Source organism: Macrotis lagotis, chromosome 7, assembly GCF_037893015.1.
Source record: "Macrotis lagotis isolate mMagLag1 chromosome 7, bilby.v1.9.chrom.fasta, whole genome shotgun sequence".
Taxonomy (NCBI): domain Eukaryota; kingdom Metazoa; phylum Chordata; class Mammalia; order Peramelemorphia; family Peramelidae; genus Macrotis; species Macrotis lagotis.
In genome coordinates, this window is record NC_133664.1 from 65,582,309 (window position 1) to 65,601,952 (window position 19,644).

Sequence of the window (19,644 nt, forward strand, 5' to 3'; positions counted from 1 at the left end):
CAATTACTCGGAACTAAAAATCCAATTCATGAATTACTAATGTCCTTTCCTTTTTTTCCCTCTTCTCTTTTGTTACTTTCCTTTTGGGAAGGGATAATGGAAAAGGAGAATTTAGGAAATATTATTTTTTAAAAACATTGTTTTTTGTTCCTACTACAGGATTTGATGTAGCAAAACTTTAAAATGCAGTCATGCAGTGAGGCATGACTGAAACAACTGAACAATGACTAATAACTCTACTGTATTGTATTATTTAGCATATCGTAAAGGATTTAAATAGTGCTCAAAGATGGCCATTGTCCTTTGCTTCATCTTTTTCATTCATTTAAAACAATTAAATTTCCTAAGTATCAGAATCTATAAGATTTTTAATGTCCCTTTCCAATGAGGAAAAAGTCTAAAATATAATAATAGCTGACATATATATATTATATATAATATATATAATCATGTTACAAAGTTTTTTATGTATCTCATTCAATCCTCACATCAGTCTTGTAAGATAGATATTATGATTATCCCCATTTAAATATGAGAAAACTGAGACTGAGAAGTTAGGTGACTTCTTAGCAAAGCTGCACACTAGAACTATGTGTATGACAATAGCAATAATTATAACAATAGCATTAATAATTTTACATAATACTTTAAAGTTTGCAAAGTATTTTCCCCATATACTAACTCATTTTATCCTCACAACAATCCTTTAGAGCAGGTGCTATTTTTTCTCCAATTCTGTAGATAAGGAAATTGAAACCGGGAGCTATCAAGTAACTTTCCTATCCAGTATTACCCAACAGGGAAGTCATCTAAAACAACTTCAATCTCAGGTCTTCCTGATCCTAAATTTGGTTCTAATCACAATGTCAGCTAGTTGCCTTACAAAAGTCAATGAGTATTGACATTTTGTTTTCCGGTAGTTCATTTTCTAAGGTGATATTAAATTTACATAGTAGCCTATGATTTTAATGATAATTGTGAAAGTACTTAGGCTTGTTCGATTTCTGTGTCATCTTCCTGTTGTACTGCAAGCATCTCAAAATGTATTTTGAATACCAAACAAGAAGCCTTGTCAATATTCATCCAGGAGTAAACTAACATTCTTCATCTGACAACTTAAAAGATATTAGATTTTATATTTTTAGGGGAAGATTTTTTTTTATTAACAACAGAAAGCAAAGAAATTGGAGGAGAAATAATGTTGCTTTGCACCAAACATGCATCTGAAGCATTATTACTCATCCAAGGCGGTCTGCCATCAAGAATCATTAAGTATTCTGTACCTCTTCTCATAGATAAATGATCACACTCATTACCCTGAGAAGTTACTCTACAACTCCAACAAGTAGAAAGATGGAAATGCAAGAAAAATAATTCTTTTGCTAACTACCAAAATTCAACCAGGGAATAAATATCTCTATACATTTCTGATTCCTCTTCATTATCACCATCAAAAACCTTTATCATGTATCTTTCTGTGCAAGGCGCTATTCAAAATGAGATAACCATTCTCAGCATTTGAAGAATTTATAGTTAAAAACAGGTACTGCTGACATGGACAGAAATAAACAGAATCACTCAATAAATGTTTATTTATTGATTGTGTGTGTGTGTGTGTGTGTGTGTGTGTGTGTGTGTAAAATCAAAACAGAGGGCAGCTAGGTGGCACAGTGGATAGAGCACCGGCCCTGGAGTCAGGAGTACCTGGGTTCAAATCTGGCCTCAGACACTTAATAATTACCTAGCTGTGTGGCCTTGGGCAAGCCACTGAACCCCATTTGCCTTGCAAAATCCTAAAAAAAAAACATAAAATCAAAACAACTGTATGGCAGTCATTTCTGTCAAGTAACTTTATTGTCTATGTTTTTAAATTAGTTAAAATAAGCCATTGTTTGGCTGGATTGTTCAATAGTTTAATTGAATTCATAGATAAATTCAGTCCAAATGGCTTCTAGAAGCTTCCGGCTTCTGAATATCTATATACCAGACAAATTTATACAATTTTTAAAATAAGTACAACATTAACATAATGAGGTATAATCTAATAGGTAATTGTATAAACAATTTAATAGAATTTGTGAAAGTTTGTGTTCTAGATATATGTCAAAGATACTTTGTACTTTTTTATTTGTTTTATCTTTTCCTTTTTTTTGGCCAGGGTAGAAACTGGAAAGAGGAGCAATAGATTCAAAAAGTCTCTTAACTTCTAGATAACTAGAAAAATTGAACAGGACAGAGTGTCTTTCACAGTTGGCTGACTGTGTTGCAAGGTCAACTATAACAAGAAATTGAGATCCAGATTATCTTTCACAGAATTTAACTGGTTAATTGCCTTTCAATTATTTGGAACTAAGAATCCAATTCATGAATTACTAATGCCCTTTCCATTTTTTTCCTCTTCTCTTTTGTTACTTTCCTTTTGGGAAGGAATAATGGAAAAGGAGAATTTAGGAAATATTTTTTTTGTTCCTACTACAGGATTTGGTGTAGCAAAGTATGGAATTATTAGGCAAAATTAGACTTTTAAATAATATATTTCTTCAATGACTGCTGTTGTGAATTTTACTTTCCCTGTGTCTTCTTACTCTCTGAATTGAGAAGCAATCACAATTAAGCTCCATAGTGACTTAAATGCTTTGGGTTCAATTGTAATAAGGTACCCATATATTGCTTTGAAAGCATTGCCTCCAAATAAAATTATTGTTTTTAGTACTATTTATTTGTCCAATTTTCCCCATTTTTCCAGGTGCTTACCTATTCATATGTATTATCTCTCTCTTTAGAATACTAGCAACTTGAGAACAGAGATGTAACTTTGCATAAAATAAACCTTTGTTTCTTCATTCATTCATTCATTCTGAGCTAGAGAGGATATTAAAGAAAAAACAGGATTAGAACTAATATAGTTGCATATGTCTTATCTTCAACACTTTCCTAAAATCAGTACTCACATCTCTGATGTTTTAGGAAGATGAAACTTAAACATGTTTCAGTAAATAAAATTATTCATCCATTGCATTTGACCTAGTGATGGAAATCACTAAATAAAGTTATAACAGAAGCATTTTGTAGATTTATCAAAGTTTCTGACAAAATATATTCATTTAAAAAAAGTTCACTATGGATCTCCCTTAAATCAAAGGATCATATATAAGGATCTATAAATCTGGCCTCATGCAAAATCCAATCATCTCATTTTATAGATGAGGAAACTGAGGCTGAGAGAGATTAAGTAATTGTCCATGGTCACAGAACTAATTAATTTTGAAGGTAAGATTTTTGGCCTGGTGTTCATAATTCAAAACTCAGCACCATTTACCTGCCTCATTAGAACTCATTAATGAGTCATTATTGCATAGATTCAGATATGCCTTGGTTACATCATGCCATTACCAAGCCTAAAATTAAAAAAAAAAATCTGACTAACCTGCCACACAAGCATTAACCACTTTTTTAATCTGGATATCATTATAAATTTCACTACTTTTACAGCAGTATTTAGTACACAGATAAGCAATTTTGTTAAACAGAACTTAACAATTAAATGAGTGCCCTTGAGAATGTCTTTAAGAACCTCATTGTACCCTTCAAATTTCAGTCCCCAGTGAGATTCTGAAGCCTTTCAGTCATTCATTACATTATGAGTGCCAGACTTAGACTAGGTGATCTAGCGTCTTGTAATTCATCAATGCAAACTGAAGACCAACAAAATTCTTTTTTCATGGCAAATAAACTAGTAATTATTTCCCAATATAGAGTGCTTATTGATCATGTGCTTTCCTTAGTATTACATTAATAAATGCTATTCTTTTTTTGGCTTTATCATTATCAAGAAATTAGCTCAAGATGACATTTGAGTATTCAAAATTATTACCAAATGCATTAAAATTAATCATAGATAGTAAAAAAAAGTAACCCTAACAATAAAGTCATATAATTTGAATCAGAATGAAATCCATTTTAAAAAATTAAGATTCAAATTTCAAAATAAGGGTAACCTTTCTACAACAATGAGATGTTTCCGCAATTTATCTAGCCATGTAAATGTAAGGTCACTCACAGAAGTTACTTAAAAATATGATCTGAGGAAACTGAGATTAGGTGATTCCTAAGAGCTAAATCTGGGGCCAAAGTTACTCTGAAGTGCAATTAAGTAGTGCAGTGGATAGCCTGTTGGGCATCAAATTGGCAAAATACCACCTGAGATATTTACTGACTTTGTGACCCTGTACAAGTCACTTAAACTCTGATTGCCATAGTTTCCTCTTTAATAATAATAATAATAATAATAATAATAATAATAATAATAATAATAAACTTTAACATCCTGGCCTCTGTAGTTTATTTTTTTACAAGAAAAAAGGTGAATTTCTTTTAAATCACTACATATTTTCCTCTTTCCTAGACAGGGATATTCCAAAATGGTATGACCTTAGTAGAGGCTAAATGGTATCCCTAAATGCAACAAAAACAATGACACATTGTTTTAAAATAATAGAGGGGAAACAAATTTATTAAGCACCTTCTATTAATGTCTTAAATACTTCAAAAATTTGATCTCATTTTATCAACAATCCCAGGAAGTAGGTGCTAATTTTTAATCATTTATTTGTTCTACCAACAGCATGAAAGGATAGTTTTCAACAATCATTTATATACGGTTTTGAATTTTACATTTTCCCTCCCCTCTGACAGAGAGCAATCTAATCTAGGTTATATATGTGGAAATAAGTCAAACATATTTGATATTATTCATGTTGTGAAAGAAGAATCAGGACAAAGTGGGGGGGGGAACCATGAGATGGGGGAAAGACCATAAAACATAAAACAAATTTTAAAAATTGAAAATAGTAAGCTTCTGGGGGTGGCTAGGTGGTACAGTGGATAGAGCTCCAGCCTTGGAGTCAGGAGAACCTGGGTTCAAATCTGACCTCAGATACTTAATAATTACCTAGCCCTGTGGCCTTGGGCAAGCCACTTAACCCCATTGCCTTGAAAAATCTAAAAAAAAAAATTGTAAGCTTTTGTCTGCATTCAGAATCCATAGTTTCTTCTCTGGATGTGGATGGTATTTTCCATCACAAATAGTAGGTGCTATTATTATCGATTAAGGAAACTGCAGCAGGATAAGTAACTTGCCCAGGGTCACATAGCTATTAAGTATAAGAGACAGGATTTGAAAGCAGACTTGTATCCCCTATCTGTAAAATACAGGAGTTGGACTAGAGTGATCTAAGGTTCCTTACCCCAAAATCTATATTAAAACCTCCAAATTTCTGATTCAAAACAATGCTTTTATGAGCTCTTTAAAGGCAAAGGCTGTCTTTTTGCTGTTTTTTTTTCTATCCTCAAAAATTAGCACAACTGAAGTCTTCCTGACTTCAGATCCAACACTATTTAATATCAATGACTAGCTTTTGGAAATAACTTGCAGTTGGTGTACTTTGAACTGTGCTTCCTCAGTCTTTTAGATTGAACTCATTTTGACAAATGCATGCATTTCCCCCAATTTTTAAACATTTTTATTTAAAGTTTTCATTTTATACTGTCCCTTTCTCTTCTCTGCCTTCCCCCCTCCCTGAGACAGTAAGCAATCAGATATAGGTTATATTTGTTCAATTATGTAAAACATTTCCATAATAGTCATTTTGTAAAGAAGAAAGAATTAAAAAGACAAAATGAAAGTAGTATTCAATAAATATCACTTCTTTCCCTGGAGGTGGATAGCATGCTTCATCATTAGTCCTTTGAGATTGTCTTTGATCATTGCTTTGCTGAAAATACCTAAGTCATTCTGTTAATAGTTACAGTATACAATATTCTCCTGGTACTGTTCCTTTCACTATACATCAGTCCATGTAAGTATTTCCAAGTTTTTTCTGAAATCATCCTGCTTGTCATTTCTGATAGCACAATAACATTCATTACAATCATATGCCACAACTTGTTTAACTACTCCTCAATTGATGGACATCTCTTTGATTTTCAATTTTGAGCCAGTACAAAAAGAACTGCTATAAATATTTTTGTACAAATAATTCATTTTCTCTTTTTTTTTTGGATGTCTTTGGGATATAGACTTAGTATTGATATTACTGGATCAAAAATGATATACATAATTTTATAGTACTTTGAGCAGAATTCCAAAGTGTACTCCAGAATGGTTGGACCAGTTTACAGCTCCACTAACAGTGATTAGTGTTTCAGTATTCCCATGTCCCCTCCAACATCTTTTGTCACATTAACTACTCTGCTAGATATAAATACCTCAGAACTGTTTTAATTTGCCCTTCTCTGATCAAAAGTGATTTAGAGCATTTTTTCATGACTAAAGATAACTTAGAATTCTTTGTCTGAAAACTGTTCATATCCTTTGACCATTTATCTACTGGAAAATGACTTGTATTATTTATAAATTTAACTCAGTTCTCTAGATGTTTGAAAAATAAGGCCTTTATCAGAGATAATTGCTGCAAAATTTCTTTCCTAACTTCTGCTTTTCTTATAATTTTGTTTGCACTGGTTTTGTTTAAGCAAAAACTTTTTAAGTTTATATTATCAAAATTATCTATTTCATATTTTTTAATGCTCTCTATGTCTTCCTTGGTCCTAAATTCCTCCATTATCCATAAATCTGATTAAATAAGTTCTTTCATGCTTTCTTAATTTGTTTATGGTGTAAATCATCTACCTTTATGGGTAAATCATGTACCAATTTTGGCCTAATCTTGGTATATGGTGTGAGATGTTGATCACTACTAGTATCGGCAATATTGTTTTCCAGTTTTCCTAGCAGTTTTTGTCAAATAGTGAAATTTTTGTTCCAAAAACTTGGATCTTTGGGTTTATCATATGCTATATTACTATGGTCATTTGAGATGATATAATTTATATGTAATCTCTTTCACTTAACCACCACTCTATTTCTCAGCCAGGACCAGAGTCTTTTGATAATCACCATTTCATAATACAGTTTGAGATCTTTTAGGCTTGACCATCCTCTTTTGAATTTTTTTCATTGATTCCTTTGATATCCTTGAGATTTTGTTCTTCAGATTAATTTTGTTATTGTTTGCTAGTTCTATAAAATGGCTTTTGATTGTTTAATTGGTATGGCACTAAATAGTTTATTTTGGGTAGAATGTCATTTTTATTATGTTGACTTGGTCAACTCATGAGCAATTAATTTTTTTTTCAATTATTTAGAACTGAATTTATTTGTTTGAAAAAAATTACAGTTGTGTTCATTTAATTGCTGAGTTTGTCTTGGAAGGTAGATTCCCAAGTATTTAATGTTGTCTATCTCCTACTACGGGACTTAGTTGGTAATTTATAGAAATGCTGATGACTTGTTTGAGTTTATTTTGTATCCTGCTTTGCTGAAGTTGTTAAGAATTTCAAGGAGTTTTTTAGTTGATTCAATAGGATTGTCTAAGAGTGAGTTTTAGTTCCTCAAAGCCTATTCTTTTTTATTTTTTTTCCTTCTCTTGCTGCTATAGATAACATTTCTAGTAAAATATTAAATAAAAGAGGTAATGATGGACATCCTTGCTTCATCCCTAATTATACTGGGAAGCTTCTAGCCTATTTCCATTACAGATAATGCTGACTGATGGTTTTAGATAAATATTCCTTATCATTTTAAGGTGATTTCCATTTATCCCTATGCTCTATATGTTTAATAGGAATGGGTACTATTTTTTGTTAAAGGCTTTTTCTACATTTATGGAGATGATAATATGATTTCTCTTGGTTTATTTATTTATATAGTCAATTTGCTGATAGTTTTCCTAATATTGAACCAGCCCTGCATTCCTGCTATAAATCCCACCTGCTCATAGTGTATGATTTTTGTGCTATATTGTTGTACTCTCTTTGTATATTTTATTTAAAATGTTTGTATCAATATTCATTAGGAAAATTAGTTTTTCATTTTCTTTCTCTGTTTTGGTTCTTCTTGGTTGGGTATCAGCACTATATTTGTGTCATAAAAAAGGAGTTGGTAGGATTCCTTCACCTATTTTACCAAATACTTCATATCATATTGTGATTAATTGTTCTTTAAATGTCTGGTAGAATTCACTTATGAATCTATCTGGTTCTGGGAAGTATTTTTCAGTAAGTCCATTGATGGTTTATTCAATTTCTTTGTCTAAAATTGGTTAAGTTTTTTATTTCTTCTGTTTATCTGGGTAATTTGCATTTTTAAGGATATTCAACCATTTCATTTAGATTATCAAGTTTATTGGCATTTATTTGGGCAAAATAGCTCCTAATCATTTTTTTTAAATTTCCTCTTCATTCTTGGTGAATTAATCCCTTTCATTTTTGCCAATAGTAATTTGGTTTTCTTTCCTTTTTTCAATCAAATTAGCCAATGGATTGTCTGTTTTGTAGAGTTTTTTCATAAAAACTAGTTTCTAGTTTTCTTTATTCAGTGGTTTATTTTCAATTTGTATTAATCTCCCCTTTGATTTTTCAGTATTTCTAATATTATTTTTCATGATTTCTATTTTTCTTTTTACAGTTTTTTAGATGCATACCCAATTCATTGATCTTCTTTTTTTTATTTTAGTGATGTAAGCAATTAAAGACATAAATTTTCCCCTAAGAATCAATTTGACTACATCCTATACATTTCAGTATGTTATCATTTTCTTTAATGTTTCTATTATTTGTTCTTTAACTCACTTGTTTTTAGGATTAAATTATTTAATTTCCAATTACTATTTAATCTTTCTTTCCATGGTGTGTTATTGAATGTAATTTTCATTTCAATATAACCTAATAAGGATGTATTATGTATTTATTATTTCTGCTTTTCTCCATTTGGTTGTGAAATTTTTTATGTCCTAATACATGGTCAGTTTTTGTGAGGGTATCATATACTGCTGAGAAAAATGTATATTCCTTCCTATTCAGTTTTCTCCAGAGAGCCATCATAACTAAATTTTCCAGAATTTTATTCACCTCCATAGCTTCTTTCTTGTTTAGTTTATTTTTACTTAAACTTATCTAATTCTGAGAAGGGAAAGTCAAGATCCTCCATTAATAGCTTTATTTTCTATTTCTTCCTTTAACTCATTCAATTTTTGATGTCATACTATTTGATGTTTATATGTTTAGTATTGACATGACTTTCAGGAAGATATAGTTTCCTTCTTTCTCTTTTAATTAGATCTTTCTTTTTTTGCTTTAGCTTTTTTTTTTTTTAGATTTTTGCAAGGCAAATGGGGTTAAGTGGCTTGCCCAAAGCCACAAAGCTAGGTAATTATTGTCTGAGACCAGATTTGAACCCAGGTACTCCTGACTCCTGGGCCAGTGCTTTATCCACTGTGCCACCTAGCCACCCCTTGCTTTAGCTTTATCTGAGATCATGAATGCTGCCTTCTTTGCTTCAGCCCCTTACTTTGACCTTATGTGTATCTCTCTACTTTAGATGTTTTTTTTAAAACAATATATTATAAAATTCTGGCTTTTAACTCTCATTTTGCTTGCCACTTTTATGGATGAGTTCATCCTATTTGCATTTATAGTTATAATAACTGTGTCTTTTCTTCCACCCTTCCTCTCTTTATAAGTATTTTACTTCTGATCTTGCCTTCCCCAATATACCCTCCCTTTTATCAGGTCCCTCTCCTCCTTAATATGCCCAACCCTTTTTCTTTCCTTATATCCTTTAAGATAAATTTCTATATTCAACTGATTGTGTATGTTATCTGCATTTTGAGCCAATTTTGATAAGAGTAAGATTTAAGCTTTGCCCACTACCACCACCTATCTTCCCCTCCATTATAATGGGCACATATTTGCAAGATGAATGGATACTGAATCATGAGATCATAGATTTAGAGATGAAAGAGAAAAAAGAAGTTAATGAATACATCTCTCTCATTTTACAGAGAAAGAAACTAAGCAAATGAGATGTTTTGATTTGCCCAGGATCTGGGACCAAATGATAAGTTGAGAGCTGAGTATCAGAATCCAACAATGATCATTCATTAAGCACTTAGTGTGTTCCAAGCACTGTACTATGTCCTGAGGTTACAAATATAAGCAGAGAAAGAAAGACAGATCTTGTCCTCAAGTTCCTTACATTCTAGTAGAGGAGGACTGCACTAAAAGAAGTCTGAAGAGTGAGGAGAAGGAAAGGTAATTGGAGGCAGGAGGCAAAGAAAATCCAGAGAACAAGTTGTTGAGCCCAGAGAAAAATGAAGACAAGGCTGACCTGAACATTTTCCTTAAATGGAGGTTCTGGGAGGGATCAATCAATCAGAAAATCAGAAAAAGATTTCACAGGAACAAGATGGTATTTCTAATACAAGAAGTACAGGAATGGCATGAATTTCCAGGGTGAAACAATTTCTGTGGCATGGGAAATAAAGTCTGGCAGCTAGGATATGTAGCCATGAGACAGAACACCAAGAAAACAGGTTATCTAATCAAGCATAAAGACCATGGAACAGAGCAATGTAATAAGACAGAAGTCCAAGGTAAGAACAAGGTCATTCTTAGGAGCTTGAAGTTTCAGGTCAAAGCACTAAATATCAGTCCATAATTTCCCCGTAGATACTGTTGATGTAAGAACTTATCCCATATAGAGCCCTGGATTCAGGAGAACCTGAGTTCAAATCCAACCTCAGACATTTAATACTTACTTAGCTGTGTGACCTTGGGCAAGTCACTTAACTGCATTGCCTTGCCAAAAAAAGAATTTATCCCAGTATGGTCAGCCTTAATATTAATATAGCTGATGATCTGAAATTCCTGGCTAAAGAAAACTCAGATGTCTGGAAAGAAAGACGCATAAAAACTTCTGGCAAATGAGAGTGAGTTCAAATATTGTCACGTATTCTGATCAACGCAAAAATCAGTGAGTCTCCCTTTTTACAGTCGATTCTATTGGGCAGTTCATCTCAGGGAAAAGAAATAGTTTCAAAAGGAAAAAAAACTAGGAATTTTAAAGACAGAATTACAGAAGTATAACAAGCAGATTTTCATCTAGGAATCCAATTTTTGATTTAGATATTTGACATTTAGCAAAATGACACAAAGTATGTATACTTAAATACAATTTTGCAATTAATATCAGCTTCATTAAAATGATCAAAATGTGATAAAATTTAATTTATTAAAGCAAACATTGGAAAATCACCACAGGCCTTTCAAAAGCAAAACAGAGAGAAGAGATAATTGTCCACTCATCCCTAGAGGGGGAAGAATGAATTTCTTATCAGCTAAAACAATAAAAGTAATCAGTACCACAACTACAATTTAAATTAATATCATACCTTCCAGCAGTTCAATATGTCAGTACCCTTTACAGGCTATTATTTATCACACACAAAAATTATACAGCTAATTTTTGTAGTGCCAACACTGATATACTGCTGATAATTTATTATTATAAATGTTTATGTCATTTTTGTAATTAAGGAATTAGAATGATGGGAGTAGACATACTTTGTACTTCCCCCAAAGGAACAAAGACTCTAAAGACAAAGATAAGAGGACAGAATGAATTTCTGCTTCTTCTGAAATTTGTGAGTGCTGTGAAATATACAGTAGGAGTCTGGCATGCAAAAATGGGAACTGTCAACTGTCTGTTCATTCACTGATATTTAGCACTGATGGATTTCCTATCATAAATGACACTATCTTAAGAACCCAAAGTCTTGTTCTCTATCTATCCCTAAGTTAGTTAATAAGCAAGCTACTTCCAGTTAATCTCAATATTTCTGCTGAAGCATATTTCATCACATTTTGCTCAGTTTAATGAAATTAATATTAATTGTAATTTTTAAAGTAAAATTTTGCATCATTTACCTAAATGTCTAAATCAGAAATTCAATTATGAGAAAAAAATGCAAGTATTTATTGGGCAACTGTTGTTTGCTCAGCTCCATGTGCATGCTCAGAGTTGGGTCACTTAGGAGGTGGAATCAGTCAACAGAATTTTCAGAGACTGCCTACTGTGTGAATTGCACTGTATAAGGGATTTTATTCAGTCATTTTTCAATCATGTCCAACACTTTGCGATCTCATTTGGGGTTTTCTTAGCAAAGATACTGGAATGATTTGCCATTTCCTTTTCTAACTCATTTTACAGATGAGGAAACTGAGGCAAAAGGGTTAAAAGACTTAGCCAGGGACACTCAATAGGTGTCTAAGACCTGATTTGAACTCAGATTTTCCTAACTCTAATCCCATCTTCTATCCATTATACCATCTAGAAGATGAATGGGAAAGAAGAAATGTGACTTCTTTCCTTTGAAAACAGATAAAAATAACTGAGGTAGAGGTTAGACATAATGCTGGAGAAGTTGGATGGGACCACCTTGTGGAGGACCCTGAATTCTAAGTCAAGGAGTCTGGATTTTATTTCATAGACAGTCAGAGGCTGTCTTTGTTAGACAGCTAAGTGAAACAATTTTGTACTAAGTAACTATTGAAGTAACAAATGATAAAAGTAATGTAACTAAACTTAAAAATGATGGCAATAGGAAAGCAGAGACAGACTCAATAAAACATTATAAAAAGGATCCATAAGTTAATTTTTTTTAGCATTGATGCCTAGTCTATCTAATCCCTCTCCAAAAGGTACCATGTATATGTAAGCAATTTTGTTTGATGGCTTCCTGGCATATGTGTCTCCTTCACACATTGAGTCATTGTTTGAATTCATTACCCATTGCCAACCTACATCAGATATCACTTACAAACAACACCAAAGCTGGTAACAGATTGAATTTACCCAATTCTGTACCAACAATCTGTACAACTGTTAGATGATGTGATGGTTGAGCAAAGCTGGAGTAACATTTTTATTTGACTATTTTTCAGTCTGAGACTGAATCCAACTGAGGGAATACTCAAATGTGATTTGATAGTTTAGGCATGTTAACTCTCTAAATAAGTAATGTTAACAAAATTGCTTATAACAATAATTGTAATATCTTTAATTAGCCTGCAAAAAGTTCTTAGTTCTCAATACTTAGTAATATCAAGAATAACCAAAAAAGGGGCATCTAGGTGGCACAGTGAGGGCATCTAGGTGGCACAGTGAGGGGCATCTAGGTGGCACAGTGGGGACAGCTTGATGACACAGTGCGTAGCGCACCAGCCCTGGAGTCAGGAGGACCTGAGTTCAAACCTAGCCTCAGGCACAATAATTGCCTAGCTGTGTGACCTTGGGCAAGTCACTTAACCCTATTGCTTTAAATAAAATAAAATTTTTAAAAAAGAGTAGCCAATATGTTAGAAGACAAAAATTGAAACTCAAAACAGAAAAATTAAGAGATTAAAATAGTGAGTCATATTGAATTTAAAATGCAGTAGGAATGAAAAAATGAAAACATTTACTAAGTGCTTATTATATGACAGAAACTAGGATTGAAATGCAAATTAAGCAAACAAAACAGTCCTGCCCTGCTAAAGTTTATATTCTAATGAGGAAGGCAACACTTTAGAGGAAGCTGGAAAATGAGTGGGGCCTTCTTACCTGGATTCATGGTTTGGAACTTGTGTCCAAAAATGTGATGGACAGTTTGTCCTGGAAAAATAAGGTGAAATATTAGTTATCAGAACCCAGAATTATCCCCGAGATTCTTCCAGCATGGAAGAAGGTGGAATGATGGCCAGACTGGAGGTGGCACAGCATGATATTAATGGCAATAAAGATTTTAATAAGTGACTATTTGTAAGGGGCTTTCATGTTTTGAATATCACACTATCATATATCAAAAGATTGGTCTTTGATGTCCCTAAAATTCTATGAAGGTATGGTAACTTTGAGGGGGTAATTTGAATAGATTCAAGAGGTTGGGACCTAAGAGGTAATTAGATAATAAGGAAATGGGATCATTTAAATTATGCTATGTTTTTTAATATTTTTGCTAGGCAATAGGGATAAGTGGTTTGCCCAAGGTCACACAGCTAGGTAATTATTAAGTGTCTGAAGTCAGATTTGAACTCAGGTACTCCTGACTCCAGGGCCGGTGCTCTATCCACTGCACCACCTAGCTGCCCCCAATTATGCTATTTTTCTTGATAGTTTTCTACAATTGCTATTTTTTCCTTAATATTGATATTTTCTACTTTGCTATCCCTTGCAAAAGCCTCTTACCCCATAAAAGCCCTCCTTTATGAGGATAAAAAAAGAAATAGACAATAAAAATATATCAACACATTTTGTATCATTGTTTTTACTACGTCCAGATGAGAGGAAGGAAGCATCCTTCATTGTCAGGTCATCTAAATTCACAATTGGTGATAGGAATTCATTGATAGGAATTTGGAAGTCATTCCATGCTGTTTTCCTTTACATTTTGTGAAAATGCTGTAAATGGTTCTCCCAATTCAGCTTACTTTACATCACTTCTTTTAAGTATTCCAGAATTTTTATAAACTTTTTTGTATCAATCAATTCTTATGTAACAATAATGGTCCAGCACAGCCATATATCATAATTTGTCCAAATATATTCCTAATCACTTGACACCTACTTTCCAATTTAACTAAAAAAAGTGCTATTATAAATACCTTTGTTTATTTGTACCTTTTTAATGATCAACCTTCTTAGGGTATATATACGTGTCTAATAATTTGCATAAATGGATCAAAGAATATGTATAGCTTAGAGAATTTTTTTGTATAATTTGAATTATTTTCCAAAGTAGTTTAATTTATAACTTTACCATCAATATAATAAGCTATCTATCTTCCCACAGTATGTCCAACATTTACCACTTTCATTACATAAATCCCCAGCATTTGGTCCAAAGTAAATGCTTACTAAATTTATATATATATATATATATATATGCATATATATATATATATATATATATACAGATTTTCTTCAAATTCAATTCAGTTTTAGGCTTTAATACCTTAAAACTATATTAAGACTTTTGGGCCACCCTATATAATTTACAAATTGAGAAAATAGATACAAATTGCATTGAAGAAAAGAGGAGAAAAGATGTGAGTGGTTTCAGTGATGAAATATTGAGTAGAATGAGTTCTAGCGGTTTCATTTCTTTATAAGCTCAAATATGGTAATTTCCTACTCCTACTCCTATAATTTTATTTTATTCTTCAGTTGCCTTCTCCTCTTCCTTCCCCTTCTCAAATCTAAAGGGATTGAGGTAAACCATCCCACTCCCTCCTTTCTCACTCCAACCTCATATGTAGTGTAAATTCATTTCTGTATGAAATATGAAAATTATTTTGATAACAGAGCTTTAAAACTGAATATTTATTCCTCAATACCTTTGTTGTAGGTGTCTCTAAAGAAGAGCCAAAAATATTGAGACCTCCAAGACGACCATCAAAACCCAAAACATTAAATAATCCCGAAGACTCTACATATTATTATCTGTTACATGTAAGTGATTATTTGGGCTCTTCCAGTTTTAAAATTCTATTATATTGCAAAATTCAAACCACAGGAGTCACTGAAGGCAGGTGTAAAGGTTGCAGACTTAATAAGATTAGACCATATATTGACAGCATTTAAACCTCTGCCCCTTGAGAGATCCTATACTTATTGTAATCATACTACTCTCAGTATTCTTGCAGTTAAGGTCAATCCTTGACAAAAAATATGAACTAAATAAAGATTGTTTTGAAATATTCCTCAAGGGGCAGCTAGGTGGCGTAGTGGATAAAGCACTGGCCTTGGAGTCAGGAGTACCTCGGTTCAAATCCAGTCTCAGACACTTAATAATTACCTAGCTGTGTGGCCTTGGGCAAGCCACTTAACCCCATTTGCCTTGCAAAAACCTAAAAAAACAAAAAACAAAAGAAATATTCCTCATTCCCCTTTCAGGTTCTTTAACTTCTTGCCAAAGGCCTTATCACCCTCATGTCTCTCCCTGACCGCTCCTGGACCTACCCTACCTCACAACAGTGTCTCATGTTCTAATCTATACCTTTCCCTCTTTCCCCATCTCCCACCAAAATCTATTTATTAGTTCACCCATTAAATTAAGGTCTGTTTCTCAATTGATAAAATCATATATATAATTAGTGTCTTGCTGAGCTATCCTTACCTAGAATTTGCACTTTAAAGGGAACTTTCCAGAAAAAAAATGCTTTAGCCCAAAAGAATTAGTCAATAATGGGGATTTTAGTCACAATTTTAGGCTGGTTGAAAGAGATAATTTTGAAGAAGTGGATCCTTTTTTGCCCCTCATATCATACCATATAGGCATCTCTGCATAAAGTCACATCTGGCAGTCACAATATCTCCAAAGTGTGTTTCTGAGTCATAATAGACCCTTACCTCCACTTGGAAACATCCCTAAGATCTGTGAGTTACCCTATACCCCCATCCTGTCCTATGAATTACTTTGTGTCCCTTCTTTTGCAAGTATCAATCATCTACCCACAAGATAGGGAGGGAAAAAAGCCAAAACTCAAATTTTCATCCCTCTTAATGCAGAAAAAAAATGTAAGAAATAAAGATACTCATTACATGCCTATATGCATGTACATGTAAACATCTACACACAGCCACCCAAATTTAGATTTCATTCCAATAAAGAAATACACAAATCAAACCAGCTAATTTTTCAGCTGATTCCTTTCCACTCTCTGGAATACACATAGAAACTATGAACCCTTATTGTTACTTTTCTATGATTTCTCCCAAAACCAATAGGTTGCCAGACCTTTCAGTCAAAGTTCAGTCACACTAGCTGTGTAACCTGGAAATTATAAATATAAATTTACTCAACCATCAAAATAGAAATTTTTATCAGTCCCTTTTTTCTTCTCAAGGTCATTGTACAAATCAGATGAGATCATTTGTAAGATCTAGGTGAATAAAAAGATTATCATTATTAGAGCATTTTAAACAAAAAGAAACAGTCCATATATAGATCTAAAAGAAATTTTCCACTCACAAATGACAGAACTAAAATCATTAATATTGTTTTTACATGCATTCATGTATTACCAATGTTTGGTTTTATTAAACATGTCCATAAAAGTCAATCTCAGATGAATTAGAGAAAAGAGTCCATTTCAGGTGACCCAAATGTATTTGGTTGTCACCATGAGCAAGCCTTGGTTCAGGGTAAGATATGTCTACTGATTTCCTCTACTGTCCAGAATAAGATGCAGCTGGTCTGACACTTATATGCATAGAACTAAAAAGAAAAGTAAAGACTTAAGATAAGACATTTAAAAGCTATTATATAAGGTTTTCATGAATGCAGATATTAAGTGATGAATGATACTTATTAAACTATATTTTAAAAGCAACAACATGATAAAACTGATTTCCATTCTTGTTAAATATCATTATGATGAATTCTGAGCAAATAAGGTCAAAAGGCTCTTCCTAAGATTAAAGGTCTTATCTGTTTTGAAATTGCTTTCACAAAGAGCTCTAAATTTGAAGTAAATGACTCTACTACTTGCTACCCATATGACCTGAAGAATTTAGAGTCCCCTGGCCTCAGGATCCACATCTTAGAAAATAAATCAAACTGCCCTTGTAAAATCCCTTCCAGCTCTCTGACTGAGAGAATCACTCAAGTCCATAATAGCAGGACTTTAGGTTTGAAGTTATGTATTAATGCTTAATATTACTTAGGACGTGCATACCTAAGTCTGTCAAATCAATTTCTCCTCTAACTTGCCTTCCTCTTTGCCAAATATGGAGAGTTTGCTCATCTACATCCCCCATTTTACCACTTTGGGGATAAATGTCAAGTTCAGGATTCAAATATATTAAGTGACTGTAATATAAACACCAGCATCATAAAAACCATCTTGGCATTTCGTTTTTATCTCAATTTCTTTGTATTCTAAACTTGATGAACATCAGTAGACATAAGCATTTCTCTACGAAAAGAACAGAAAAAAAGATTGTTCATGAAAACATGAATCTCCACTACATACAGAATGTTGGAGTTTTTTAAAGTATATAATAAATTCCAAATGTTCCAGAGCTGTCCCTCCTGTCTGTATCTCCTCAATTTCCTTTTCTTCTCTTCTGTGTATTTTTTTAGCTTTTTGCAAGGCAAATAGGGTTAAGAGCTTGCCCAAGGCTGCACAGCTAGGTAATTATTAAGTGATTGAGGTCAGATTTGAACTCAGGTACTCCTGACTCCAGGGCCGGTGCTCTATCCACACTGCTCCACCTAGCCGCCCCTTCTGTGTATTTTTAAATGTGCTGCTGGTTTCTTTTTGAGAGAGTGAGGCTTCACTAGAACTACATCTCTAGTCTTCACAATTATCCTAACCCTCCCTTAAAATCAGTACTCAAATAGAACAAATTCATACATTGGGCCATATCTGAAAACATCTGTCTCATTCCACTCTCCTGTCCAACAACTTTCTGTCAAGGTGGAAAGGGGTATGCTTCGCGATCAGTCCTCTAGAATGCTGATTAGTCATAGCATTAATCAAAGTTCTTAACTCTTATGAAGGTGGATTTCTTTACAATGTTGTCACTGTATAAATTCAGGAATTTGTTTTATAAAGAAGGCATTTTAGTCACTCATTCCATGTGTAGCTATGAGCCTACTTCACTTCTACCCAATAACTATAATGCCCCAGTTCAATTGATAGAGACTCCCTCAAGGAGTTTACCTTTTACCTGGTATATAAGCATTATTGTTAAAAATCGGAATTTAGATGATTCTGATACAACTTAGGCTGTTTATAACTATGACACTTGTTTCAAAACCAAGACTTGAGAGTGATGCACAGAAAAATTCAATTAAACTCAATAAGATTTTAAAGCCCATTTCTTGAAAGTTGTTCTATATGCTAGAAATACATAGATGGAAAAGAAATGGATTCCCTTCCTTCTAGAAATGTAGAGTCTAGTGGGAGAAGAGGAGGTAAGTATGGTACAAGTCTGAATGGGATGAGGCCAAGTCAAAGGAGTTCTTCAAAGAAAACTGCTAGAAGCAATCACTATCAGCTTGAGAGAAAGGAACCAGGGAAAGTATCATGGAAGACTTGGTACCAGAGTTGAATCACGAAGGAAAGACTACTCCAGTAGGGGTGGGAATGGGAGCACATTTCAAGCATGGGGAACTGTCAGGTAAAAGTTTTTTAAATAGCATATCAAATTTATTTTAAAAATATTCTTACAATTAAAAATATATAGCATCATTGATTTCAATTGCTATCATGAAGGTAGGAGATGCTCTGCTTTTTTTCCATTTTTTCAGCTGCTTAATCCTTGAAGCAAAAAAACAAAACTTTTTAAAATTCTCTACACTTCTGATGCAAAAGTGGATATAAATTGATGCAAATGTTTATAAAGGATATTGCATACTTCTCATTCTTCCTAAAGATAAAATATTGAGTCTAATTTATGCTTTTATTGGCTCTAGGTCATAATTATAAACTACAAAAATCATACTGTATAGCAATGTTTCCAGGGACTATGGAAATCTATGAGGCTATATCTCTGACCATTAAATGGTCTTAGAAATGTTTTTATTTGATTTTTATAACTTGTGTGGGTGTTTCCATAAACATATCAAATTGTGTTTCCGATCTGTTGCCAGCCAGGGAACAAAAAACAAATTTGTTGGAATTGTTCAGTCGGTAAGAATGAATTGACTTCGCTAAAACATCTGCAGATGAAAGTATTAGAATTTTAGTGCACAGCAT

The 19,644-nt window shown here is 33.0% G+C and overlaps 1 protein-coding gene across 1 annotated transcript in view; it reads left to right on the top strand.

Annotated features, from left to right (window-relative positions):
- Nucleotides 1-19,644, top strand: part of MYO3A (myosin IIIA) — a 259,420-nt gene that overhangs the window by 226,219 nt on the left and 13,557 nt on the right. Inside the window, exon 30 of the mRNA XM_074195073.1 lies at nt 15,285-15,388. Coding sequence (XP_074051174.1) covers nt 15,285-15,388 — 104 coding nt within the window. The remainder of the gene's footprint in view (nt 1-15,284; nt 15,389-19,644) is intronic.